At 46.8% G+C, this 27,759-nt stretch overlaps 1 protein-coding gene across 4 annotated transcripts in view; it reads left to right on the top strand.

Moving 5' to 3' along the window:
- Positions 1-1,069: 1,069 nt before the first annotated feature.
- DKK3 (dickkopf WNT signaling pathway inhibitor 3) overlaps positions 1,070-27,759 on the top strand; it is a 46,567-nt gene continuing 19,877 nt past the window's right edge. The window contains exons 1-4 of one of the 4 annotated variants that reach the window (XM_031007691.3): positions 1,070-1,214; positions 2,243-2,481; positions 8,395-8,532; positions 12,022-12,105. In XM_031007691.3, the coding sequence (XP_030863551.3) occupies positions 2,269-2,481; positions 8,395-8,532; positions 12,022-12,105 (435 nt within the window). In that variant the 5' untranslated portion in view covers positions 1,070-1,214; positions 2,243-2,268. Of the gene's footprint in view, positions 1,215-1,473; positions 1,812-1,931; positions 1,981-2,242; positions 2,482-8,394; positions 8,533-12,021; positions 12,106-27,759 lie in introns of those variants that run through there. The other 3 variants (XM_031007693.3, XM_055356420.2, XM_063710973.1) reach the window with 3 other exon arrangements.

Below are 27,759 nucleotides of genomic sequence, written 5' to 3'. Positions count from 1 at the left end.
ACTTATATTTGAGACCTGTAGATTTTCTTACCGTTTCTTCTCTCTCCCTTTCTCTCTCTTTCTTTCTTTCTTTATTTCTTTCTTTTTTCTCTCTCTCTCTTTCTCTCTCTTTCTCTCTCTCTCTCTTTCCTTCTTTCTTTCCTTTCTTTTTTTCGTTTGTAGTTTAACCTGATAATTGAACTACTGATAAATTATTACATTTGGGAATACACAATGTAGACTCCACACAAGAAAACAAGCATCCCTTTGCCTGACGCTTGGGGCCGTTCGATATAGAGAGATTTTTAGGTTGACTCTGAAAGTCAAGACCTCCAGACCGCATGGTAGAAGGTGGAAGGCAGAAGACAATCTCATCCGGGGAAATTCCTGGTCTTTAAGCCAGCAACATGAAGGACTGGAAGAGCACGATGTGCTCTGCAAACCCGCAGCACTGCATTTCCTAGCTCGGCCCCACAATATGCCCCCACAGCACCCTCCAGTTCGGCATTAGTTTCTTCCTAATGTCCACTCTGCCCGAAGTGACAAGCGGGGGCATGTGGAGACTCAGCTCCAGGTTCCTGGACGGGCTCAGCCACCCCCAGAAAGCTAATGAATGCTCAACCAGGGCTTCCAGATGCCCAGGGGACAGAGCAGGAGACGCCGGGGAATGGGGCTTTCCTTGCAGTTCAGGAGGGCCCTGCCCCAGGCCCAGAAGTAGAAGGGAAAGCCGCTGGAACCTGCGTTTTGGCGGTAAACAGTAATGTGGGGAGTGCTGCAGAGAAAGGCAGTCTTGGGGTTTCAAGCTGGAGAGCAGTCAGCTACACTCAGGACCTCTGGCCATCCCTGCCTTCACCTGCTGTTTGGCCTGATCGTCTAACTTCTCTGATTCTCCACTACCCACTCCATACTACGTTTTTGAGACTTCTCAAAGTTTTACATTAGGGCTAACTGGGACGCATACAAATCTGGTAACTTCGCCAGGGCGGGAAGTTAGGAAGGAGAAGAGCTGGCTGCAGGTGTCTGGTCCTGACCACTCCTCTATGCCACCCTTGAGGAGCTTGCTGACTTTCTCATGACGTTCTCCCATTCCAGGAGCTGCAAGTGCGTTATCCTGGCTGGAGCAAGGTGTCAACCATGGCAGACTAAGGCCAGCGGTGATGGCTTGAATGCCAGGCTGGGGGCTGGGATTTTTCCTGAGGATTTCACAGGACAGAGGTTGGCTTGGAAAGACCAAGGTGGGACTGAGGAACATTCCCCCTACCCCCAACCTCGGTGGGCTGTTGCAAGCCTGGAGGCCAGAGAAGACAGGGGCCTGGGATGCCGCGGGGGCAGGGGCAGGCAGTGAAGGAGATGGCTGCCTTCGGTAGAGCTGGTCGCTGAGGCAGAAGAGGAGGGCGTGGGGCGTGAGGTGGCCGGCGCCCCGGCTGGCCAATGGCCGGGCTGCGGCCCCTCCGCGGGGCGGGGGGGGCCTGGTGGGCGGGCGGGTCTCGGGGGGGGCGGTGCGGGAGGGGGCCTGGTGGGCGGGCGGGGCGCGTCTTACGGGCTCCCTCGGGTACCGGCGCTGCCGCACCCCGCCGCGCTCCCGCACCCGCGGCCCGCCCACCGCGCCGCTCCCGCGTCTGCACCCGCAGCCCGGCGGCCTCCCGGCGGGAGCGAGCAGATCCAGTCCAGCCCGCAGCGCAACTCGGTCCAGTCGGGGTGGGTGAGGGGCGGCGGCGGGGGAGGGGACGACTCTGCTGAGCTCAGCCTCTCTTGGGTGGATGTGGGGCGGGGCGCTCGAGTAGGACCCGACGCAAAGGGGAGGGGGCTGACCTGTGCTCAGTCCACCCCAGGTAGGGGCTGAGAGAGGCTTGAGGTGGAAGTGGCGGTCGGGCACTCTGACCTGGTCGAGGAGGGGCTAGGGTTTGAACCGGGGACAGAGTCTAGGTGAGCTGGGGCTTGGGAGCTATTAGCGTAGAGGATCCGGGTTCGGTTGCTCTGGCGAGGGCTCCAGCATCGCAGGTGAGGAGCAGAGCTCAGCTTGTGCTCGAGGATGGGGGTGCGGGGTCCTGGGGCGATCGGGGCTCGGGCTGGAGCGGGTGGGGGTCGCGTCTTTTCGGGTGTAGGGGAGCTGGGTTTTCAGGGGCCTTGGTTTCCTCCCGTCTCCGGGCGGGTGCGGGAAAGAGGGGCGCCAGGGGCGGGCGGCGGGGCGGAACGGGGCGGGGCGGCGGGCCCAGCGAGGGGGGTGGTCCGCGCGCCTCTGATCGCGTTCCGGGACACACAGGCGGCGGCTGCGGGCGCAGAGCGGAGATGCAGCGGCTTGGGGCCACCCTGCTGTGCCTACTGCTGGCGGCGGCGGTCCCCACGGCCCCCGCGCCAGCTCCGACGGAGACCTCGGCTCCAGTCAAGCCCGGCCCGGCTCTCAGCTACCCGCAGGAGGAGGCCACCCTCAATGAGATGTTCCGCGAGGTTGAGGAACTGATGGAGGACACGCAGCACAAATTGCGCAGCGCGGTGGAAGAGGTGGGTGCGCCCTGGCGGCGCGGGGCTCTGGGAAGCGCCAGACTCGGGGCAGCGAAGGCTGGGAAGGCATGGAAGAGCGCTGGCCAGGGACCTCGGGTCCCGCGCGGGGCCTGGGAAGGGCCGACAGCAGATGCGGAGTGGCCTGGAGGCAGCGCAGGGTGATCCCTACTCCCGCCTCGTTTTGCCTCCTTGCCAAAAAGTCTGGATCTGAGCCTGTCCACCGAGAGGCTCTGCAGCTGGACCCTCCCTAGGTAGCTGGGGCCACCACCTGCCTGCAGTTGGCGTCAGGCATGCCGTTGGCCTTCCCTATTGTCAGCGGAGGTTTGCAGGGCCCCTGGTATTGCAGCACTGTGGTTTCACAGAAACCCGGGACAAGCTCCAGGCATCGCCAAGTTCTAGCTTGTCCGTTATGCTTTGAGCTTGTTAGGATGCCATGCAGGGACAAAGAGGCAAAGAGCCCTGAGCTTTGCTGGCAGTCTGTCTGGGCTGTCTTGCTTCTCATGCAATGTGGGGGCAGAGAGGGAAGATGGAAATCCTAAATCTCAGCACTGTATGAGTGGCGGATGAGGATGTGAGAGGCAATACCCCCTCCACCCAAAGGTGCTTCGCAGTTGTCCTGGGCTCAGGTCCTCCTCTGCCACTCAGTAGCAGGGTGACATTGGGCAAATCACTTAATATCCTGCACCTCAGTTTCCTGTGAAAACTAAATGTCATATGTGTGGGCACCTGGCAAATAATAGGTGCGCAGTATTTAGCAACTATTATCAGATACCACGTACCTTAGCAAAGCTTTGCCTAGCTTCTGCCCTCCATCACCTCCAGGTCTAAACACTGTGGGTGGCATCTTGTTCTGTCCTCTGTGATGGTCACCCACGCATGCCCAGGGCTGCCTGGGCAGGAGATGTCACTGGCCCAGCCCTCTGCTTCCAGGTGCGGGGAGCTGTCCCTGGTGCCTGGGGTGGGTAGACGAGGGCGCTGTTGGGCCCAATCTGTCTGTGGTCTGTGTCTATAGAGAGGAGCCAGCCATCCTAGTGAAGGAGGCAGCAGGAAACCAATGTCCAGGCTGGTTCGCCCCTGGTCTGGCTTCACATCCCTGCTGTCTCCAGCTTGGTAGCCCCCTTGGGCAAAGCCTTAACTGCTGGCCCTTGTCTCCAGGGAGAAGTTGCTTTCTCCCCGCGGCCCTTTGTAGTTTGGGGCTATTTCCCCTCCCACTCTACAACAGTTAGCCTGTGGAGTTTGCAGTGAAGGGGACACTGGCTTGGGAGGCAGTGAATTGGGCAGCTGTCCTTGAATATCCACTGGACAGGCCCAGATCCCAAGACCCATGATCTTTCTGTTTCCTGTGATTGCAAAACAATCATGACATGGAGCAATTAAAGGGTGAAGGGATTCAGATAGGCCCCAATGTCTCTTAACTCTGAAGCTTCAAATTAAGTGGAGTTTGTGATGCCTCTGGTTCTAGGGCAGGCCATCTGCTTTCCTTATCCAGGTTCTAGGACTTTCCCTCCTGCACACAGATTCCCGGTAAGACTGACTAAGTCACCTCTATGTTTTTGTGCCCACCACTGTTCAGAAAGTCTGCAGCGTGGTCCTCTGACGTTAGCTTCTGCTGAGGGAGGAGAGACAGCAGCAAGGGCCTCTTCAGTCTCTTCTTGAGCAGAGCAGTGTGGGGCCCTGCAGGACATAGTGACAGGGTCTTCTCCATGGGCGTTATCCAGACTGGATTTTGCCGAGACCCCAGCTTTCCTCCCTCTAGATGTGGCTCTGTGTAGGTTGGGGGGTTGAAGTTTGCCACCAGAGGAGATGTGGGCTGTCACTTCTACCCCACTCTTTCCCAGAGGTGTCCTCGCTGGCAGTGGGTACAGGATTAGAGAGGTTGAACACCATGGCAGGAGAACAGGCAGTGGGGACTGATCTTCCCTCATCCAGTCCCTGCTCTGCCACTTACTGGCAGTGGCGTCCCGAGTCTGAAGTGGAGAAATGTCCACCTCTTAGGGTAAGGTGAGAATTAAATGAGATGCTGCAAGTAAAGCAAATCAGTGAGTTGGGCAGCTGTCCCAGAATATCCACTGGTCAGGTCAAGAGCCCAAGATCCATGATCTTTGTTTCCTGTGATTGTGAAACTATCATGACATGGAACAATTAAAGGGTGAAGGGAGTCATATAGGCCCCAATGTCTCTTAACTCTGCAGCTTCACATTAAATTGAGCTTGTGATGCCTGTGGTTCTAGGGCAGGCCATCCGCTGACTGCCTAAAATGGGGTTAAGTAAAACAGGTGTAATACAGGTAGCTTCACTGTGAGGTGGCTGTAAGGATGACATGATGGTTGGTTGTAAATAAGTAACAGGTATCATTATCATCATATTACTAGTAGCAGTATGAATGATAACAAAACACCACCAGTGTCTGATAGATTCTCAATAGAATCTTTTAAAATATCTTAAACCATTAAAAATTAATCTTAAAATATTAAAAGTATCTTTTAGATATCTTCAAAAATAGAATATAATAGATTGTTTATAGACTGTGGTTATTAGTATTAACTTTTTATGGAGACTGCCAGAATGCCCCTTAAATCTCATAGACACAGGATAATTGGTATGTAGTCATTGTTCAGGGGAAAAATCAAAAAGGACCTGGGCCAGATGCATTATTTGTTTACATAGTTGCATCATGGATCTCCTTTCAAGTAACTTCCTGGCATTTTCAATGTTCCAGCTGAATCAAGCTGTTGAAGTTTCTTAAGGGGAAGGACAAAGCAGCTCTACTTGTACGGTCATTATTGGGAGAAGCAAATCTTCAAATGGCTTCAATCTGGGATATTCTTACTTTCCTGTGTTACTATTCTGTATGCTACCAATCAATGTATTCTGAAGATATAACCACTCTGTTTCTCCTCCCCTCATGGCCAGCTCTGTAACTCACTAGTTTTAGAATGTTCTTACTGCCTCACCTATTTCTAGTATAAGTGCCATTTTTAATAGCATTCACATTCCTCCTCTACGAAACAGCTCCTTTTGCTTCAGACTTAAGTTTCTCTTGCTAGTGGCAATAATAGTTGCGGTTGAAATTTCCCTTGTAAACTATACTTTTAGTTCATGGTGCCATTTAAGAACCGTTAGCTCATTCTGTTGAAATAACCAGTGGCTGAGCTGGGGGGAAAAGTTTTATAAAAAGACTATCTGCTCAGCCCAGAGCAAATTCTAGGTTTGGCAACTTGTCAATTATTTGAAAGCCAGACTGATCCCGATGGGAATTTTAAAAACACTAAAACATTCTCTTCTTCTGGGTGGGTCCTCTCCAGCACCTTCAGTCTTCTCTTCCCAGCTGCACTTTTTCTATCACTAACCAGAGTGGTAACTGAGGGCAAGGTCTCTTGCTTTTAAGAAAAGTCATTTTCTTGCCCATTCTGTCTTCTATCTCAACCCCATTTCTTCTCCCCTTTGTTGGCAAGCTCTTCAAACACATGATATCAACGTTTGCTCTTCCTGCTTCTAGCTACCCATTCCCTTCAGAACTCTGGCAAAACAAACTGGCTTCTTTTGAAACTGCCTTCTTAAAGGGCAACGGGATAAAAACAGCTGTGTATTTCATCTTTGCTGTGTGGCAGATAGTGTATTTCATGCCTTAATTCTTATATCTACTGCATGGTCCTTAATTCTTATATCTACCCAACAAAGTAGGACATCCCTATTTTACAAATGCGCAAGCTGAGGTTTAGTGGGATTTGGTATCTTGCCCAAAGTCATACAGCTACTTTGTGGCAGAGCCAGGACTTGAACCCACCTTGTCTGACTCCAGAATCCTGGGTTCCTCTCCGAGGATGCTGCAGGCAATGACTTGACTCATCCAGTGGCCATCTCTCAGTGACTTGATCCTTCTAGACTTACTTAGAGTCTTTCCCACCTAGAAGGTCCCTACCCAGAGGTAGCTCCCGTCTCCAAGACCTAATTCTAGCCAGTTTCCTGACTCCCCTCTCTTTCTGATCTACTCTTTATATTATTTCCCACTAGCCTTCTGGAACTTGCTGTAGTTCCCTATTGCCTGGAACAGAGATTCTTAACTGGGGATCAGAGGGAGGGGAGGGAAATCCTCAGAATCAGCTGAGAAGCTCAGTATTATCAGGGTCTCATCTCTAGAAATCCCAATTCAGCGGGTCCATGAAGGGATCCAGATATTTCAGTTTTTTAAACTTTTGGACCTGACTGTATAATCACAGCTTCCCCATAAGGTTGCTGTGAATATTCAGGGCATCTGGTGCAACGACTCAGACATAGTCAATGCCCCAAACGTGGGGGCTATTCTTAGAATTATTATTGTTATGAAGCCAGTGATCGAGTTTCAAACATCTCAGCAGCCATCTCAGAATCCAGCACAGAATCCGGCCACTGACTAAGTCCTTGTTGAGCCTTTCTGCCTACCAGGTTTTATTCACACTCTGATTTTAGTGTTTTTGTGTTGCATTGAGACATGAGGATTCTTTCCTCTTATCCTCCTCAGCTCAGCAAACCTGGTGGTTAAAGCAGGGGCTCATCTAGTACTTAAGGGGATAGAGGACAGTGATTTTTTTAAATAGGAAAATACTTTTTGAGCATTCTTTTTTTAAAAAAATAATAAAAATAGCCCATAGTCAAAAATAGCAGTGTTGGAAAATTGCCAGCTATCAAGTAGAACTTCTCTTTGTGTCTCTCATTTGAAATTCCTAGAGAGAGTATCTGATTGGCTCAATTAGTCTATGATGTGGCCTCCCTTTGGGTCCCATCAGCTGTGAACAGGTCACATTGTCAACTGCCCACTCATCAGGGCCAGGACAGGGTGATAAATCTGGAAGGGGAAGTTAGGTGCAGATATGAGGTCACTGACATATCTGGTATAGATGTTATGGAGGATCATGAGCCTGGAGGATTTGAGGACAGCGGCCACAGAAACCTGACACCAGAGAAGAACATATGTTTAAGAAAACCAGAAGGGGTGTGGACCCTGGGAACTGGTTAACTGACCCTCTACAAGGGTCCCTCTGCAAGGATTTCCTACAAGGGTACCCAAGAGGTAGGGTGGGGAAGGAGACACAGCTGTGGCCCTACCTACAGGGAATAAGTTTAGGTTCCCTCCATCCCCTGCCCCTACCACCACCACCAACAGGTCCTGCCACAAGGACTTAAGAGCAAATAGTGTATTTGGGATGTGCTCCCAGAAAACACTAGCAGGAAGTGGGAAAGTGTGATGAAAGAAAAGAAAGACAATCAACGGTATGCCTGCAAGCAGGTTACTGCTGCGGGCATCTAGGGCTCCATCCCACTGGAGGCCTTAGAGGGAGACTACATAGATTCTACATGCTTTAGAATTGTCTAGCGAAGGGAGAAGCTAGACTGTTTACCTCCATAGCCTGCCTTTCATTGCTAGGATGTTAACTCCCTAGCACTTGGGGCCTCTGCAGACTGAGCATACTTTGGTGACCAGAGAATGCCCTCAGAGAGAGACAGAGTTGGTTGTTGGCATGTATGGGAACTGGATGCAGGTGACCTCCAGATTAGGCCACCAGGAGATGGGCAGGGCATCAACAGCATTTACACAGGGAGCAAGACTATCTAATGGAAACATGTTCAAATCCCAGCTCCACCCTTTCCTGGGACCCTGGGGAATTTATCTAGTCTTCCTGAGCCTCAGTTTCCCTATTTGTAATATGAGGACATTAACACCCACCTCCCAGAGAGGTTGTGAAATTTCAGTGCTGTAATATATGTAAAACATTTAGTATAATATCTTATCATAGTGAGTACTCAATTAATAGCACCTATCATCATCATCATTCTTTGTAATTGCAGAAGAGGAAAAGAGATTTTTTTTTCTAATAGACTCCCATTTGTAACAAGAGAAAATAATTTTGCTCATTAAATTCATCGATTTAATAGATGGAGGCAGAAGAAGCTGCTGCTAAAGCGTCATCAGAAGTGAACCTGGCAAATTTACCTCCCAGCTATCACAATGAGACCAACACAGACACGAAGGTTGGAAATAATACCATCCATGTGCACCGAGAAGTTCACAAGGTAAGTCATGGCCAGCACTTCCTCCTTTCTATAGCGTCCAGTCCCATCAGAGAACTAAGGTTTTTTTGTTTTTTCATATGTGATATACAAGCCCAAACTACAATCGAGAATCATAAAATACGGATTGAAAACCAGAAGGAGTAATGTTACTGTTGAAAGTGGAGAGACAATGTATCAGGATCCTAAACTGCTTTTGCATTTAAGCAATATATTTAACCCTAGGCTTCCTGCCAGTCCAGTTGCAAAGGAATGTCCAGGGATTATCATTTGAAAAAAGGAAAGCAAATGAATGTCTAAAAAGACCCTTTCCTAGCATTGAATTTGTGGAACTGATCTATCTCATAGGTTTTTATGTATGTCTCAGTAGGGATTAAACTAGAGACCATGTTATGGTGAATTGACCCTCACTTTTTTTTAGGAGGAATGTAAATATGATATACCCCATTTCCAAAAGAGAAACCCTCTATTGCTACAAAATTAAACATTCATTTGCTGGTTGTGCGTTCAAAATTCTATAGCAGATTTTTCCCCAAACTACCACCTGTCCGAGTGCCTCTTGGTCTAACATCATGCATGAAGAACAACCAGGTTCATTCCCATTCTGACCTGATGAAGAAAGCTCTGCAAATCTCAAGGAACATAGCACTAGCTTGCCCCTGGTGTGCAATGTCTCTGACATGATTTGGCAGGACTCTGAGAGTAAACTGCCTAAGACTGTGTGCTGTGCAGATATTCAGGGTCGTTGTGAGCATCCCGTTGTGAATATCAAGGAGCCTGCCCCCTCAGCTCATCTCAACTCCTGTATGCAAGGCCACAGTGGCTTCACAAAAGAGCCTCACTTTTATTCAAGTGCTCAGGTAATTACTTGGTTGAAACAATAGTGTTTCTGTGCCACAGAGCACAGGGGATCAATTTTTATGTGCCGTTGCCTTGACTATAAAGTAGCTTTTGTGTGGCACTTCTCCCACTGCATCGTAATGGGCTCAGTTAGATGGATCAGCTACAGAGTGTATGAGCTCCAGGTAAATGAATGAGTTTACCAGCAGGACATAATCCTTTGGCATTGCTCATCTGTGACTGAAGAATGTTTTCAAAGTGATTATTTTATTCTTGTCAAAACCAATATCAAGTCATCCTTTCTGACAATAATTTACCAACAGGTTTGGTTGCTTCTTAAAGTTGCTTCTTGTAAATGTCAGAATACCTGAGTGCGAGTCCTACCAGTCACTAGTGTGATTTTTGAAAAATTACTTAAATGTCCTGATTCTCACTAACTGCATTTATGAAATAAGGATATCAACAACTACATTACAGTATTGTGCAAGTCAAATGACAAAGTATATGAAAGCTCATTGTAAACTGTAAAATGCAATGCAGAAACCACTGTTCTTATCATTACTGTTATTATAATAAAATTATGTTATTAACACAGTGCAGTAGTTCTCAACTGGGCTTCATAGAACACTAATCTTCGGCCAGGCGTGATGGCTCATGCCTGTAATCCCAGCACTTTGGGAGGCTAAGGTGGGAGGATCACTTGAGGTTAGGAGTTCGAGACCAGCCTGGCCAACATGGTGAAACCCCACTTCTAATAAAAATACAAAAAAAAATAAAAAATTAGCCTTAGCCGGGCATGGTGTCACGTGCCTGTAATCCCAGCGACTTGGGAAGCTGAGGTAGGAGAATCACTTGAACCTGGAAGCAGAGGCTGCAGTGAGCTGAGATCATGCCACTGCATTCCAGCCTGGGTGACAGAGTGAGACTGTCAAAAAAAAGAAAAAAAAAAGGCCAGGCACGGTGGCTTATGCCTATATTCCCAGCACTTTGGGAGGCCAAGGCGGGCGGATCACCTGAGATCAGGAGCTCGAGACCAGCCTGGCCAACATGGCGAAACCCTGTCTCTACTAAAACTACAAAAATTAGCTGGGCATGGTGGCACGCACCTGTAGTCCCAGCTACTCAGGGAGGCTGAGGCAGGAGAATCACTTGAACCCAGGAGGAGGAGGTTGCAGTGAGCCGAGATCATCGCAACTGTACTCCAGCCTGGGCGACAGAGCAAGACTCTGTGTCAAAAGACAAACAAACAAACAAACAAAAAACACTAGTCTTATGCAATGCTTCATAAAAGAAAAGCTCAGTAGTAGTGAAACATATTTGGAAAACATATATTCTTCTTCTGGAGATTTAAGAAAAACACAAATTGTTATAATAAAGGTTCTAATAAGTCATGCAACCCATACATACAGACTTGTAGAATTTTTAAAAATATGACATTGGTTAATTCTATAAAAAGCTGGCATAAGGGAAGAGATCATTTCATTTGGAGAGAGGAATTATTTAGGTAAAAATGTAAAAGCATGATCCTTACCTTCTCAAAACTAGAATTTGATTCCCTTCTGCAAATTAGTATAAGAGTTTCCACTTTGTCCTGGCTGCAGATTCCTGTGATATTAGAGCTGGCAGAGACCTTAAAGATGATGTAGAAGTGAGAAAATTTTGAATCAGAGAAAATATATTATTTGTTCCAGGTGACATACTGAATGGTTATTGGCGACTGAGACAGAGCTCAAAGAACACACATCTCCTAGCTCCTGAGCCAGCATCTTTTCTTTTCTTTCTTTCTGTTTGTTTGTTTGTTTTTGAGATGGAGTCTCACTCTATCGCCCAGGCTGGAGTAGTGCAGTGGCACGATTTCGGCTCACTGCAACCTCTGCAGCCCAGGTTCAAGTAATTCTCCTGCCTCAGCCTCCCGAGTAGCTGGGATTATCGGCACTTGCCACTGCGGCTAAATTTTGTATTTTTAGTAGAGATGGGGTTTCACCATCTTGGCCAGGTGACCAAACATCTTTTCTGTCCTTCATCACCAAATCAGACATTAGACATGACCTTTCATGGGGCAGGAAGAGCCTGGGTTCTATGTTAGACTTAGCTTTGAGATGCCTGCACCTGGTTACAGAATCAGAGGCAGACAACAGATACAGGAATATTGGAACAAGTCTCTCATTGTACTTAAGCACTTTCTTGATGAAATGAAACCATTCACTAGAATCAGGTAGGGCTGCTAGAGCTAAAACCTGCTTGCTTTTCATGAAAGATGTTCAACTAGACACCCGGACTTGTAATTTGTCAAGAATAAAGTTGACATTGAGTTTCAAGTGATGAGCCCCAAGAAAGATAGAAACAGCTGACATCTTTGAGCATTTTGCTGGATGTTGGGCACTGTGCGGAGTGATTTCTCCGGATCCCCTCATTTCCTCCTCATAGCAACCCTATGAGGCTGACTCTGTTAACATCTCTTATCACTGTGCCCAGGGTAAGCCGTCCATCTCACAGCTGCTGGGGGAACTCAGAAAGAAAGCGGGGTGGGCATTTCGACTCCTATACTGGATGCTCCTGCTTCAGAAAATGGAAAACAAAACACAAAAACAACTTGTGGAATTTGTCCAGAATTCCGTCTATTTTACTTTCATTGTACCTGTTTTACTGTAGATAACCAACAACCAGACTGGACAAATGGTCTTTTCAGAGACAGTTATCACATCTGTGGGAGATGAAGAAGGCAGAAGGAGCCACGTAAGTTGTCATTTCCCCTGTACTTGCACCCTGGCACACTCACTTTCATTTTCATTCAGTTTGCCAACGGTGACTCAGATGCAGACCATGGGCAGGAGAGAGTGGAGTCTCCTGACTCATTTCTACCAAGATTCCTCAATTCCTACATTTCTGACCAGACAGATGTAGTCCAGTGATAGGTTATGCCTCCATGCACTTGGCATCAGAAACAACAGAGAAATTAAATTGAGTGGTCATTTGCATGACCCATCTCAGCTTTGAAAGGGGTACAAGCAAGTACCAGACATGTTGACTGGGACTTTGGTGACAGACCTGGTATATCAGGTGGTGAAATCCCCAAAGCCTCTGGGATGGCTACCCCTTTTGTAATCCCACCTCTGGTCAGGCAGTTTGAGAACAAGAACACCTTATGTGGAGCCCAATGGCCTAAAGGGAAAAAGGCTGTCCGTTCATTTCAGGGCTAGGCTCTGGTCCCCTGTGATTGCTTCTGTTAGTTGCCTGTTGCTTAGTCCAGAGGCAGAATGGATTTCACAGAATTATAGAGTCATAAATTTGGAAGGGGTGTGATTTCACAGAAAGAAAACCTGGGCACAGGTCGGGGGATGACCTGGTTGGAGTCACTGGTCTCCTAACTCCCAGACCAGAGGTGGCTCAACTGCACTTCATCTTCCCAAAGATATGCTGGCTTCAGACGCACACGCCTGCTGAGGAGTGGCCAGTAGGGAAAGTGTGCCTTTTTTATGAAGACCGCAGGAAGCCAGCCCCCTCTGTATCCAGATGGCTTCTGCATCCTCAGCCTTCCCAGGGCACTGAGGATTTTCCCCACCTCTTTTGGTCTGATGGCTGGAAGAGAACCAGTGTACGGATGACAGTTAGGAAGGTGGTGTTGTCTTGGTTAGTAGCTGATGGATTTTTTCCCTTGTTTTTGGCACAGTGCTCAAATGTCGGGAGCTGGCCGACATTTACAGCAGGCTGGGGGTCCAGTTGGCTGTGTGCAATGGTAGTGACCCACCATTCGAGGGAGCCTGGGGGTGGGGGGAGGAACTGTGCAGTGAAGTGGAAAGGGCACTGGCTGTGGAGTCTAGAAGCCCCACTTTGTCACCTCCCAGTAGGGCACCTCAGTTTCCCCATCTTCAAGTGAGGTAACAATGTCCATCATCTCTCCCAGCCCTGGCAGCACAGAAGCCTCTGAAACAAAGACAAGGTTAACTAAGGCAGGGATGGAAGAGAGGCCAGCTTCCAAAGGTGGGAAGAGACAGAAGAAAGCAAAACAAAAACTAGCCAGCCATAGGATATGATCATGGTCCTAGAGGGAAGTGGTTTAGAGTGTTCCAGATCTCAGGCTGTGTTTGGGGTTTGATGAAGGATTGAGGCCTGAGCAGAGTTGTAGAATGAAAAGGGCAGGGGAAGCAGAACTCACAGGGCTGTGAATTAGGAAAAAAGCCTTTGTTCTCAAGTCAAAAAAAACACTTAATCTATCATTGCACAGTGGTACAGCCGTGCTCTGGGGAGGGCAGCAGCTGTGCCTGTGAGCACATCTGCACCTGCTGGAGGACCAGGATACATGAGGCTGCCACATGTGCATCCCATGCTGCCCCCTCCACCCTTTCAATGAGGCAGCTGTGCCCAGTTGGTGCCTTTTAGTCAGGGGAACTGACACTCTGAGAGTGGTATGGGGAAGAGACAAGATCTTGAACATGCCAACGGCATGCTTGGCCAGAAACTGGTTGCCTGCACTTTTGTGCTGTGCGTCACTTTTCCCAAGCATGCATGGCCTTGTGTGCCCCTGTGTACTCTGCTTCAGATCTCATCTGGAAGGCCCAGAATCTCCACACCTGCCCACGCAGTCTCCTGGGCCATTGTGTGATGGAGGACACACCTTGGCCCCCTTGTGCAGGGCAGAATCCGAACCCCCATATACGACAGTCCTGAGAATGCAGGAGGTTGAGGGGAGTGGTAGATCTAAGAACCCCACGTGCTGGAGGCTCGCCAAGGTTGTCTTGATGCCTGCTCAGACCCTCGGGATACGAGCATATTGGGTTTCTGTATTAGACTAAATTCCCGTTTGATTAACTAGAAGGGAGACCGGGGGCGTCTGATGCTTGACTGGCCAGTGTCTGGACGATCCCACAGGGCTTTGGAGAACAGATTGGAGACTTTTCAAGCCACCTGTGAGAGGGATGTCATATGGCAGAGAATGTGGCATGTGTGCCTCACTACAGAGCTGCACTCATTGTCGCAGTGGCTTGCCCAGAGTCAGGGAAGTGAGATCTAATTTCCCATGTCCACAGAATCCTTTCATTCAACCACCTTCCTATTCCTGGGCTCACTGTCGTCCTAACACAGTTGACCTAGGCTTCAGCATCGTCTTTACAGGGACACGGAGCTCTTTTTCTGAATAGAAAGCAATAAAGACTAGTTTACTATCAAAGGAATGCAGGGGACTGTGCATTGTCACCACTGTCTCATTCTATCATTTTGCAATTTAATGATTTTTACGGTTGGCTCTGAAATGCATTACACACTGCAGAAACTTTCTCTCAGAGGGAAGAGGGAGATTTGCCATGGCGAAGGACAAATCATATGCTGTGTAAATCTTCAAATACTATACACAGGAGCTAAATTTTCAGGCTTTAAAATTTCCAGATGAATTCAATTAAAAGTAATCACCACGCACCCTATACTCTCCTTTCTTCAAATGCTGGAATGTGTATTAATATGTATGGTAACCCAAGGAGGCTCACAGAAAGTTACAGAGAGTAACACTATATGCCTGTCTAGAAATTGCACGCAGTACGTGCAAGGCCCTGGTCTGTTTTTACACTCAAATGTGAAAGGGGAAAAGGACACCACAGCTTGTTACTGCACCTGAGCACGTCGGCTGATGGGGATGTGGTCTGACGTCTTTGTTGTGAGGCTTTTGTGCTGCACTTGCCGCCTGCCCCACTTCACAAGTCAGTGGCAGACGCACTGATGCTGTGCTGCTTTTGTGCTGGGGGTGAGGAGGAGAGCAGCGTGTAGAAGCTAGAGCATGGGCAAGCCATTGTGCATTAATAGGACACTTTTATTTATGGAACTGTGTCCCCACATAGGAAGAGTCTGGCCCAATTAGCCAAGGCACCCTTTTGATGGCACACATCCTCTTTAAAACCCAACTCGCAGCTACAAGGCTTAGCACGTCCTGCATGTGTTGTCTTTCTGGTTTCACATTAGAATTTGATGTTAAAAAGTGAGCTGGTTTGTATCTAAGTGAACACACCTAGTTTGAAGCTGTAAGTTCAATCATGTACAAGCAACTCCAAGATACTGGCCAAGACTTCTGGAAGGCTGGGTACAGTGGCACACACCTGTAGTCCCAGCACTTTGGAAGGCTGAGGTGGGAGGATCACTTGAAGACAGGAGTTCAAGACCAACCGGGGTAAGAAATTGAGACCCCTCTACAAAAAATAAAAAATAAAAAAAATTAGCTGGGCCTGGTGGCACATGCCTGTGGTTCCAGCTACTCGGGAGGCTGAGGCAGGAGGATCGCTTGAGCCCAGGAGGTCGAGGCTGCAGTGAGCTATGATTGCATCACTGCACTCCAGCCTGGGTGACAGGAATACCCTGTCTCTAGAAACAAACAAACAACAGACTTCTGAGGCCACAGGTAAATGCATTTTCCTGCCAAAAGCACCCAGCTTGTAGAGATTTGAGTGACCCAGTGACTTCCTTGTTCCAGTGCTGGTGGTGGCTTTTTGATTGGGACAGCAGACTGAGGACAGTGATCATGGAGTTCCTGACAAGTGTGAGACCGCATGTTGTGAGGATACTTTGCCTGTTAAATGTATTGGAGCCTGGGGAGAGTGGGGTGTTAAGCCGCGGCCGTCTTTTCCCATGGAGCAGTGAGCACCCATCACCTCCAAGCCCAGAGAGACCAAGCGAGAAAGTGGGAGAGTAAAGTGTATTGAACAAGCCCTTTCTCCCTCAGGTCTCAAGTTCTTCCCTGACCCCAACTTGTTCATACACTCTAGAATAGGGTGCTGGCTTTGTTTTCTCCCTGCACCCTGGTTTTTGATGCTGGACTCAATCCATTTAATGGAGTGTCAGAAGGTAACATGATGAGGAATCGCTGGGGGCTTATTATTTTAACAGAAGTGCACCAGGGGAGGGTGCGGCACCTCTAGAGGGACTCAATCAGCTCCCAGAGGATCTGCCTCCTGGGGAGACCTGCAAGGGCCAGGGAGGCTGGGGTGGTGGCTGAGTCCCAGGAAATGCAGCCCTTCCCTTCTCTCCATTTTGAGGCAGAATGAAGAAGTTTGAAGGTGAGATGCAGACCTCGGTTCGAGCCCTGCATTGCCTTTTACAAGCTCTGCCCTTTGTGACTCGGTTTCTTCAACTATCAGATGGGGCTAATAATCCCCCTTTCACAAGACTGAGTGAGAATCTAGTGTGGCAAGGTTTATAAAAGCTCTTTGTGTGAGGTTCATTATTACTGAAGAGTAATTAAAACCGGGTTCTAATTTGCTGGTTCCCAGCAACTTTACGGAAAAAAGAATGGCATGAGACTGGGGGGAAATACGAAAGGTCTCCACAGGCACAGGCGTCTTTCTTCTGACGTTTGTAGCCTCGGGCTGCTTTCATTCTGCAGCAGCCTGCCTCGCTCTCTGAGTGATGTGCTCTGCCAGAAGCTCTGTGTTCCTGGCCACCAGGCTGACTCATCCCGCTGTTGTTCCTAACCGTGCCTGTCCTATATGTCTAGGTTGAGGATTGGGGATACAGACAAAGGGAAGGATAGGTCATAATGAACGACCAGGGGACTAGGCGATGGTTGGGTACTGACAAGTTCCAAGTTGGGGCCCCAAGTTGGCAAGGGGTGATATTGGTTTCTGCAGAAGGAAACAGACTTATTGTCCTAAGGTTGATAGCAAAGGCTTGTGTGAATGTTCGGTTCCATAGTCTGATAACCACACAGAGTTTGGGTACATTTGTGTTTCGAGATTTATATTTTGCGTTGACTTCGTGATTTATGGCTAAATATAAGGCCCTCTTGCATTATTCAGTAGGAAAAGATATATAAGAAAAATTGAAGAGCTCTGTATCATTCTGAGAAATGGGTAAATAATTCCCAAATAAATAAAGTTGATGTGGGTGAGCAATTTTTATGGGGTAGGCATTTCTTTTTGTGCTGCTACCTGGTATATTAAGTTGTACTCTCCTCAACCTCAGTATCTTCCAAGAAAGAATTCATTAAATAGAAGTGATTCCACATCTAAAATCAAAATACTTTGGAGTTAATACTGTGGAGATGGTATAAAAGGTTGTCTTCAATAAAACATTAAGTGAAAAAAAATTGCTGAACAGTATATATAATATTTAAAGTATATAAAATATACATATATGGTATATGAAATATCTTAGTTTTAGAAAAAAGTATGCATAAAAAATCCTGGTAAGACATATATTAAATCATTAGTAGATCTTTCCAGAGGATTTTAAGCTTGCAGAGACTTTTCCTTTATAGATTTCTTTATTTTAAAAAGAGTTTGTGAATTTACAATTTTGGTCTGAACATCTCTCTATATTTTTGAATGGTTTTGCAAATACTTTCAGTGTAAATGCTAGAAATTAAATTGCTAAGCCAAAGGGTATGCATATCTAAAATTTTGAGAGATACTGACACATTTTCCTCTAGGAAGGCTACACCCATTTTATTTTTAGCATCAACTTCTGAGGCTGTGTTTCACCAGCCCTCACCTACAGTGGGTGTTAACAGTGCGTGATCATACGATAGGCAAAGAAAAAAGATATCTTCGTTTTGTTTATATTTCTTTGATTATTAGATCAAAGAAATATAAAGATCATTTGCATTGCTATAAAGGAGTACACAAGCCTGGGTAATTTACAAAGAAAAGAGGTTTATTTGGCTTACAGTTCTGCAGGCTATGCGAGCATGGCACCTTGTTTATATTTCTTTGATTATTAGATTAAAGAAATATAAACAAGGGGGATGGCTGTTTGAGAACTGTAAATTTTATCAAATGTAGAGTCTGCAAATTTATCTTATCCCTTCTTTTCTTTGTCAGGGAGAAAGGTCAGTTTTGCATTCCAGGCCATGCCCGAGAGCAAATACCATCTATTCCAGTGTGAGGTGATTAGGGAGGTGGGAAGTCCTAGCAGGAACATTTGAGTGCTCAATGTCTATGTGAGGCGGCTGATGGGCTGAGTCACAGAGGGTGGGTGGTGGGGACATGCAGGCTACTGCCTCCACCCCTGCGAATACAAACAAGGTTTAGATGACTGCTGATAGAAGCAGCACTTCAGAGGGGGTGGTTAACAGCTCGGGCACAGGCAGATCCAGTTCAAATGGCAATTCTATTGCTTATTAGCTGTGTGCCTTTGGTTAAGTTCCTGAACTGCTCTAAGCCTTAGTTTTCCCATATGTAAAATGGGCTTAATAACAGTACCTTCCATATAGTATTGTCATGAAGATAAAATAAAATAACCCAGGTCAAAATATTATACAATACCTGGAACATAAAGAGTAAGAAGTCAGTAAATAGCAGGCATTTGTTATGATTTGATTATTTTGGTAGCCCAATCCATGGCTATCAAAATTATCAGTATTAATTCATTCATTTATTTGCACATTCTTTGAGTACCTGCTACGTTTTTGGCAGAGAAGTGTAAAAGTCAGTCTCTAACATCGGAGAAGCATCCAGGCTAGTAGTGGACAAAAAAAAATAAACAAGTCATTACAATATGGATGCGTAATTTTGAAAGGCAAAGGTTGCACAGGGCATTGTGGGGGCATGGTGCAGGGGAAAACCAGGTAGCCATGGAAGACTTGCTTGGGAGACAGTTCTCTACTGATCTCTGTTTCTGCTCATTTTATAAGCAAAGGCACTTCTTAGTCCATTTGCATTGCTATAAAGTAGTACACAAGCCTGGGTAATTTACAAAGAAAGGTTTATTTGGCTTGCCATACTGCAGGCTGTACGAGCATGGCACCAGTGTCTGCACCTGGTGACGGCTTCGGAAAGCCCCCACTCATGGCAGAAGATGAAGGTGCGCAGGCATCACATTGTGAGAGGAAGTGGGGAGAGGGAGGAGAGAGAGAGAGAGAGACGGAGAGAGAGAGAGGAGGTGCCAGGCTTTTTTCTGTTTTTTGTTTTTGTAGAGACAGTGTCTCACTATATTGCCCAAGCTGGTTTTGAACTCCTGGCCCCAAGAGATCCTCCCACCTCGGCCTCCCAAAGTGCTGGGACTATAGGCATGAGCCACTATGTCCAGCCTCTTTTTAACAATCAGAACACATGGGAACTAATAGAGCGAGAACAGCAGCAAGCCACTCATAAGGGTTCTGCCCCCATGACCCAGCTACCTTCTGCTAGGTCCCACCTCCAACACTAGAGATCAAATTTCAACATGAGATTTAAAGAGGACAAATATCCAAACTGTATCTGACACTAATTGATCTCTTGTTCCAGGCCATCTTTTCTAGGCGGTGGCCTTGAAAAACAGAGCTAGCTCTCCCTCCTTGGCAGAGGGCAGGTTTGCTTGCAGTCCATTATCAAAGGTTTGGGTTCTCTGAGCTTGAGATCTCTTAGGTGTGATGTAAACCCAATGCATGTGCAGCATCCATCTGGACCCCTCCATGGGGCAGTGTGGAACCTGCAGGCAAGGAGAACTGATACAGACAAGAGGCTTATGCTGTTTCTGTGTTGCTGAAATAAAGTCCTTTGTCTCTGACCCAGAAGTCTCATGTCTTCTGCTAGCAGCCATGAAACTGTGGCAGGAACATGTATCATCTTGCAAGTAGAATAGAATCTTAGACGCTTCACACTTCTTGACAGGCTCCCTGGAAGAGGTGGCAGTTGAGCTGTATTTTGAATGTTGTCTAGGAATTCTCAGTTGTGGGGAAAAAGGGTATTCATTGAACAAGTATTTCTTGTTCAAAGTCAAGGAGGCATGTGGAAATAAGAATATGTTGGAAGAACGCTAAACAATTTAGAATGCCAGAGCTGGAGATGTGCATGGGGGAGCAGCAGGTGAAGCTGGGGGAGAGGCAGAGATGAGATCAGGCAGGCCTTTGAGAGCCATGCCAAGGAGTTAGGAATACATGCTGAGTTAGGAACATATCCTGCATCTGCAGTGCTTTACCATGTCCTGTACTGTATACTGTAATGAGACTTCATGCAATCCCTAGAGGAAAGAGCCAGGAAGATGTGGTTTGGAAGACAGACATTCGTGGCGATGGGGCTTTGCTTAATCCTGCTGAAGCTGAAGGCTTGAGCCCCTTTGGGCTGCAAAGCCCGTACCCTGCAAAAAGCCTGGCTTCTGGCCTTGAAATCTGGAAACTGTTACTTAGAAATGGAGCAGTTTGCTTTTGCTTGGTGCCAGTAGACAGGACAGATAAGTGACAGTAATTGAACTTGAAATCTCATTAGGTTGATGGTGTCGGCTGCAGAACAAGCTGATTTCTGTGGTCTCTGAGTAGCCTGGGCATGTCAGGGGCCCAACAGCTCCTCCATGCAGGTGTGTGGCTGTCCACTGCTCTCAGGACCTGGGGACTCTTCCAGACAAGCCTGGATAACTTTCACCATAGGGTCTTTGTATCCTGGCTGCCAAATTTGTGGCCCTGTCCTTCTTTACCTGTTGGCATCATTCCAAAAAACTCATTGAGTCCATTTTGTTTTGTTTTTAAAATAACATCAAGGGCTACAACATGTCCCAGTATTCCCTTATTTAGTCAGGCGCTGTGCCAGGCATCTGACTTGCATTCCTTCACACGATCCACATGACAATGATACAAGGCAGACACCCAGTTGACCCCATTTTACAGATGAAGTAACTGAGGCTCAGAGAAAATTATAAAACAGAACTTGTAGGTGGCTGAGCCACTACTAAAAAAGAGAAATAAAATGAAGCACTTAGGTCTTGTGGATTCCAAAACTTCCAAGACTCATGTTCTTAATGCAACACACAAAAATTGTGATAAAATGTATATAATATAAAATACCATCTTAACAATGTTTACACATATAATTCAGCAGGGTTAATTATACTGGAGAAAAGAATTCTCCAGAATTCTCACCTTGCAAATCAGAGATGCTATACCCATTAAACAATGCCCCCCTCCTGCAATCCCCTGGCAACCTCCATTCTTCTTTCTGTCTGTATGATTCTGACCACTCAAGGTACCTCATATGAGTAGAATCATACTGTATTTGTATTTTTGTGACTGGTGAATTTCTCTTAGTGTAATGTCCTCAGGGTTCATCCATGCTGTGGCAGGTATCAGAATCGCATTCCTTTTTAAGGCTGAATGATAATACATGGTGTGTGTATTTACATAGATATATTCATATATTCATACCATGTTTTGTTTCTCCATTCATTTGTCAATGCACCCTTGGGTTGCTTCCACCTTTTGGCTATTGTGAATAATGCTGCTATGAACACAGGTATGCAAATATCTCTTTGATATTCTTTCATATCAAATGCTTTCAATTCTTTTGGATATATACCCAGAAGTGGAATTGCTAGATCATAAGGTCATTCTATTTCTAATGTTCTGAGGAAACACCATACTGTTTTCCATAGTGGCTGCGCCATTTTGCATTCCCACCAGCAGGGCACAAGGTAGAAGTGTTTTTTTCAACCTTTCAGTCTTCATGACTGTAGGCACTAGAGGACATAAGTGCCCAATGTGAGCTGAAGGACTGTCTCAAAATTCCTGGCCCCTGCTGTCCTTGGATAAGGCAGTGCCTTCCCCAACTCTGTTTCCAGCGGTTGCCTCTGCAGTGTGGCAGCCATAGTCTCAGGGAGTGTTTTTAAAGCTTAACTGATGCCACTGACCTGAGTTTCTCACCCCTCACCCTGGTCTGTAGCCAACATGCTGAAAACTTCCCCTAGGCCTGGGCGTATGCAGGCTCAGGCTGCATCTTGGAGATTGTGGGAATCCAGAGATGTGATTTCCTTGACCATTCAGTAATTAACACCCACTCCACACCCTCCTTTATGAGCCCCACCCTTACCCCCTCCATGGTGTCCTCAAAGACTCCCCAGAGGCATGAGGGGCCTCCCACTTCCCTGTAAAGGGGCTCCAGACTCCCAAGAGGTCCTATGGGGGACTCAGGCCTCCAAGGAGGTTTTGTGGTGATGATGGTTGTTTATCAATTCCCACCTGTGGTAGCGAGGGCTTCCCGGGAGGTAGGCCAGGGGACAGTGCCAACAGAGGCCGCAGTCACACGGTCTCCTCTTCCAGGGTCAGAGCCCGGAGCAGTGGAAGGGAAGTGGGTCAGGATGGGAAGTGGGGAATGCAGAAGGACATGTTTAATGCTCCCAGGGAATTCACAGTCATGCCCCCGAATCTAATAAATGAGCTGGTCTGTCCAATCAGGCAGGAAACCTCTACTCTTGGTCACATCCCCAGCAGACTATGGGAAAAATGACGGATGGAGATTGAGTCATCGAAATGTTTGTTCAGATCTCATTGCTCTGTCTACTGTCAGTTTCATTTTTCACCTCCACCTCCTGGAAGAGAAAGAATAAACAAGATATTTGGGTACGTTTTAGGGGAGCATAGTGGTAGAATTTGGAATCCAAACTGCTGCAAGTTGAAATCCCTGCTTCTGGGGAAACTTCCCTCATGGCTCTGAGCATTGGTTCCTGCTCTGTGAAAAGAGGATTTAATGACGGCCCGAGGAGGGTATTTTACAAGTAGGAGGCCATGTCTGGAAAATGGTGTTTAATAGATGCTGAATAAGTGTAAATTCTCCTTTCTGACCTAATTTCCTGGACCCCTTGTGGCAGGAAGCAGTAGTTTACTGAATATGAGTGTGATGAATCAGTAAATATGTTTATTTTGTTGTAAGGTTGCTGTTGCTTTGAAAGAGTAACTGAGAAGGCTTCTGAAAGATGATGGTGGCTAAGGTGCTAGACCAAACAGATGAAAAACCTCTTTGTGTAAAGACAGGCCTCATGCCAAAGATAAAGTAAAACAGTATATCACTGAGTCACACAATTATAAATGGTAGAATTCACAGGGTCCCCTGAACCCCTCTGAACCAGGAAGGAACACATGTGGCCCATCCACTGCCATACCCCACCTCTGGGCACACGGCAGACATTGCTAATCAATTGCAGAGTTGTTTCCTTATGAGCCCAGATAGCCTCAGCACTTGAGGCAGCACAGCACTTCAAGCAGCAACTGACAGCTGGGGAAGGACTATCCTTGAAACCTGTGTTCCACCCCTGCTTCAGACCAAACCTCCTATTTTACAGATGAGAAATCAGAGATGGGGTGGATATAGTTTTCTCCAAATCATGCAGCCATCAGATCTGGAAACTTATTTCCAGTTCAGTTCAGTTTTTAGTGCATGGTGGACCTGCAATTTCCTTTTTCAGGAAGCAGGGTCTTGGTGCCCTTGTTTTTATCATATCTCAAAAAATTAATAATTGAGAGGATGGGCCACCTAATGCTGAGAAGGATGGTGAAGACCAGCTGGGAAAGGGTGTTCTCAGGCCCAGGGAAAAAATTTAGAAGTTCATAAAGGATTGTCTGAAGACTGAACTCTGGGGAGGCAGGGATTTCACCTGTTGTGTGCCACCTCTGTATCCCTGTGTCTGTGCTGGACATGGATAGGGGTTGAGTAGTTGAATACATACTTAGTAGATGAAAGCTGTGTGACCTAGTTGCAAATTGGGGAATAGAAACAGAAGTAAAATTCCTTGAAGGTAAGATTCTGTAAAGAGCTGTAAGTATGTAAATGAGTCTGATTTGTTTAAAAAATGAACCTCTGTTTTTCTTGCCTTTGTTCATTCATCTACATTATTGGACACCTACTGTTTGCTGGGCTGTATACCCAGTGTTTTACATGTTTTCTAATTCTTAAAACACTACGAAGTAGATATAATATTACTTTATAGATGAGGACACTGGAGTTTAAAGAAGTTAAATTCTGGAAGTCATGGCAGACGGTAAAATGGTAGAACTGGAATATGAACCCAGTTATAAATTTTGGCCATTTCAATTAAAAGATATATTTCTGATAAAGTCATGGTGGTTTGCAGCCATAATGTTGAGTTGTTTTGATCCCCAGCCTTCCATTCCCGGGTTACAGCTTGTGTCATTAATATCAAGAGTCATTGAGCCCCTCCCCCTTCCAAAGGCCTCAGATGGAAAACCAACATCACAAAAGGACAACTGTATGGTTTTCCTCTCCCAGGGATGGCAGAGCCCCTTGGGCTCAGGGGAGAAGATATCAGTGGAAGATGGTTAGGAAACTGTGGAATCTCACACCTACTTTCTTTTGTTCTCACCACTGATGGAGTGTCAGACTTGCTGCTGCTGAAAAGGAACATTCTAAACCAGTAGAGGGGCATTTTAAGTGGGTGGCATGCTCCCGTGTCTGAAGAGGTTGGCCATTGACACATTTCAGTGATGCGATGTGGAAAATACAGCCACAGGGGAAACAGCCTGAATTTTCCATAGTCTCATAATTCAGGGCCTCCCAGAAAGGAGGCAGGAACAAAAGAGTAGTGGCTAGGATAGAAAAACACCCTGGCTTGAAGATGGCGGAGGGGCCTGCCCTCCAGGCCAGGGGTCCCCGGGTGGCTGGGGTGGGCAGAGGCCAGCAGATTCCATCCTTCTCATGCCTGGCAAGCAGAACTTAGGCTCAGCCCCACGTGCAGGAGATTCCTAGCAGCCTTTGCTTTTTCCATTGTTTCCAGGATCCTCCTTTTTTGATTAAATCTATGGGGACCTCTTTCCCCAGAGAGAACATACATCCTGTAGCAGAAAGTTCAAATCAAAGGCCAGAAGTCATACTCAGTGCTTGCCTTGTGCGGAGCTGCTCTCCTCTCCCCACACCCCCATGGTTTTGCTGGGATTTGGAAGGTGAGAGGAAGGAAGGAGAACAAATATTCATTAAGCACATACACAGATGCTGTGTGACCATTTCATATGAGCTACTTTCCTTCGCTCTTACCAAACCCACCTACAACACAGTGTACTAGCCCTGAGTTAAAGATAAGGAGTGAAAAGCTCAGAGTGACTTGCCAAGGTCACCCAGCTAGTCAGTGGCAGAGTTGGGATTTACAATTATTTCCAAATAAGTCTGTCTTACTCCAAAGCCTAGACTCCTTCTAGTGCACTGAACACTGCCTTGCAAAATGATCAGATGGTGGGAAGGTCACTAATAGTAATGGAATGTCTGGTACATGCCATGAAATGTGGTCATACTTATCACCCTTAATCTTTCTGACAACATAACTGGTTAGGTTTTATCATGCCCATTTTACAGATGAGGAAACTGCAACCCAGTGAAGTTAAATGACTTACCCAGGCTTGCCCAGCAATAACTGAGGAAGAGAGCTTGGGGAGCTCACTGTCGGGGGAACGGGTCATTTTAGAGCCTTTTGTCTGAGTCTTGGCTTGGAGAGCCGGGGCAACCCTGGTGGTGTGGCCGGGCTCCTTGGTGCTGGAGCACAGAGGAATCTCCTAGCCCCAGCCAGAAGCACCAAGACCATTATGAGGATGGGCAGCTCCAGGGTTTCTGGGGCAGGAAACTTGGGTGTGCCCAGACCACCTTCCCTAGACCATCTGCACATGGTCTCCTCCTTGGAGCTGGAGTTCCACGTTTCTTGCCATCCCACAAAAGTGAAGCAAAATTTGACATGGCCTCTTGTGAGCAAAATGAGGTCAAAGCATATGTTTTTCCACCACTGAAACATTAAAGTTTTTCCCAGGCTCATTAGCATAAACGATTCAACTTGAAAAGTTAAAAAATTCTGGGAGACCCGTTTCCGTCCTCACTGTGGAAGAACTTTGTGGGCAGTGTTAGGGGCAAAAGAAAGAATAATTCCTCAGGGCAGGGAAGAGGCTGGAAGGCGGGAGATTGGACGCTCCTTAGAGGCTCAGCAGGGAATCCCAGGCGCCGTCCCCCACCCAGCAGCCCTGCCAGGGGGCTGGGGAAGTGACTTTTTTTCTGCCCAGGGGAAAACAAACTGGTTTCTGTTTTGTTCTGCTTTAGATTTTCTTCACCTTTTCTTTTTTCTTTTTTTTAAAGGAAATTGAGCAAATTCTTTGAGTTGAATTTATAAAGAGGGCAATGGATTAGGGACAGTGAAGCAGTGGTTCTTCAGCTTGGGCATACAGCAGAATTATTTTCTTAATCTGGATACAACTCGGGAAAAGTAATGCGTTTTTATTTTCACTTACTTTTAAATTAAATTGAGCACTTCCTTTAATCTGAAATGTGGACAACAAACCACAGTATTATTTGCAGTACTTCGTACCAGTAGCAATCACAAATATTTTTATTTTCTCTTACTGTTGTTATACATATCTTAAAATAGCATTTATGCTCAGCACTTAGAGATGAAGAGAGTTGTCAGAGTTGCCGATAGGTCTTGCTATCCAGTGCGTTCATAAGAAGCCCATAAAATACTGTCTCTCAAAATATTTTGATAACTCGATTTCAACACAACCATTTTTCTTTGTAATCCTGTATGTTTACCTTTATTCATCTAACTCTGTTATACTGAGAACAGGAGAACAGGCTTCATCTAGGTGTTAAAGGAGTCCCTAGTACAAAAAAAGTTGAGATCCCTTATTTTAAAAAGGCCAGTGTCCACACTGGGGCCTCCTAGTCACTCCTAGTCACAGATACAGACATGGCCTAGTGGGCAGCAGGGAGGCTGTAGAAGGATCTGTCTGTTGCCTTCATTGGAGTGACATCCCCACCATTGTAGATAAGACTTAACCCTGAGGTTCCTCGAATCATGCCAGCCTCCCCATTCAGGTGGTTTGAATCCTAAAGACTATGAAAAGCCATTTTGAAGACACTGAAGGTTGAGAAGATTCTGATTACCAGCATTGTTGTATAGGCATTGGGTCAGGGTGTGGTCTGGAAAATGCTGGGCCTGGGCTCTGTCTCAGATGTAGGAGTGCCCAGCTCATCCTGGGGCGTCTCCCAGATGGACCATTTGACACGAGTGTAGCCCAGATAGGAGCCTGCACTGACTCCTGCTGCCCACAACTGCAGCCAAGGCTGATCTTCGGTGGAGAAGGCCTCTGTCCTGTGGCCGCAGCTTGGCAGCCTGAACTGCTGCGTGAAGCATCCTCTGACTCACTTCTCCCTCTGCGGCCTGTCTTACCCATGGCATAGCTGGAGGATGCAGACATGACATCCAGTGGAGACTTGTGATATGTCAGGAGGGATTACAGGTCACAGCCCCCGGAACCTTGTTCTTCCTGAGAGATTTCACCTGCCCCACCGAAGGCTCCAGCCCTAAGCCTTTGGGATAGACAGAGAAAATACAAAATATGATGCAGTTTTTATCACCTCCCAGTTCTCTCAAGTCCATGTGCCTAGGGACTGTGTCTCAGAAGCACTGTCTCCTGAGGAACCAGCTCTTGCATAGGTGCTATCTCCAAGTGCTGAGAGTGTGGAGGGACTTGTCACATTTATTACTTTCTTCCCAAGGCAAAGGAAAACCAAATTTAAGAGACTGAGCTAGGCCAAGTCAGCTCACTGACTCATCTAAAAAGGGCAAACAAGAAACCAACTGAGTCAATCTGGAGAAACTCTATCCATCCCCAAGGACGGGGTAGTGTCCCGAATGTGATCAAAATGAAGCTGGGCAGTGAGGACACTATCAGAGCCTGCT

This window comes from Gorilla gorilla, chromosome 9 (genome assembly GCF_029281585.2).
Source record: "Gorilla gorilla gorilla isolate KB3781 chromosome 9, NHGRI_mGorGor1-v2.1_pri, whole genome shotgun sequence".
NCBI lineage: Eukaryota > Metazoa > Chordata > Mammalia > Primates > Hominidae > Gorilla > Gorilla gorilla.
The sequence above is the reverse complement of the archived record's forward strand: the minus strand, read 5'-3'. Positions and strand labels throughout refer to the sequence as shown.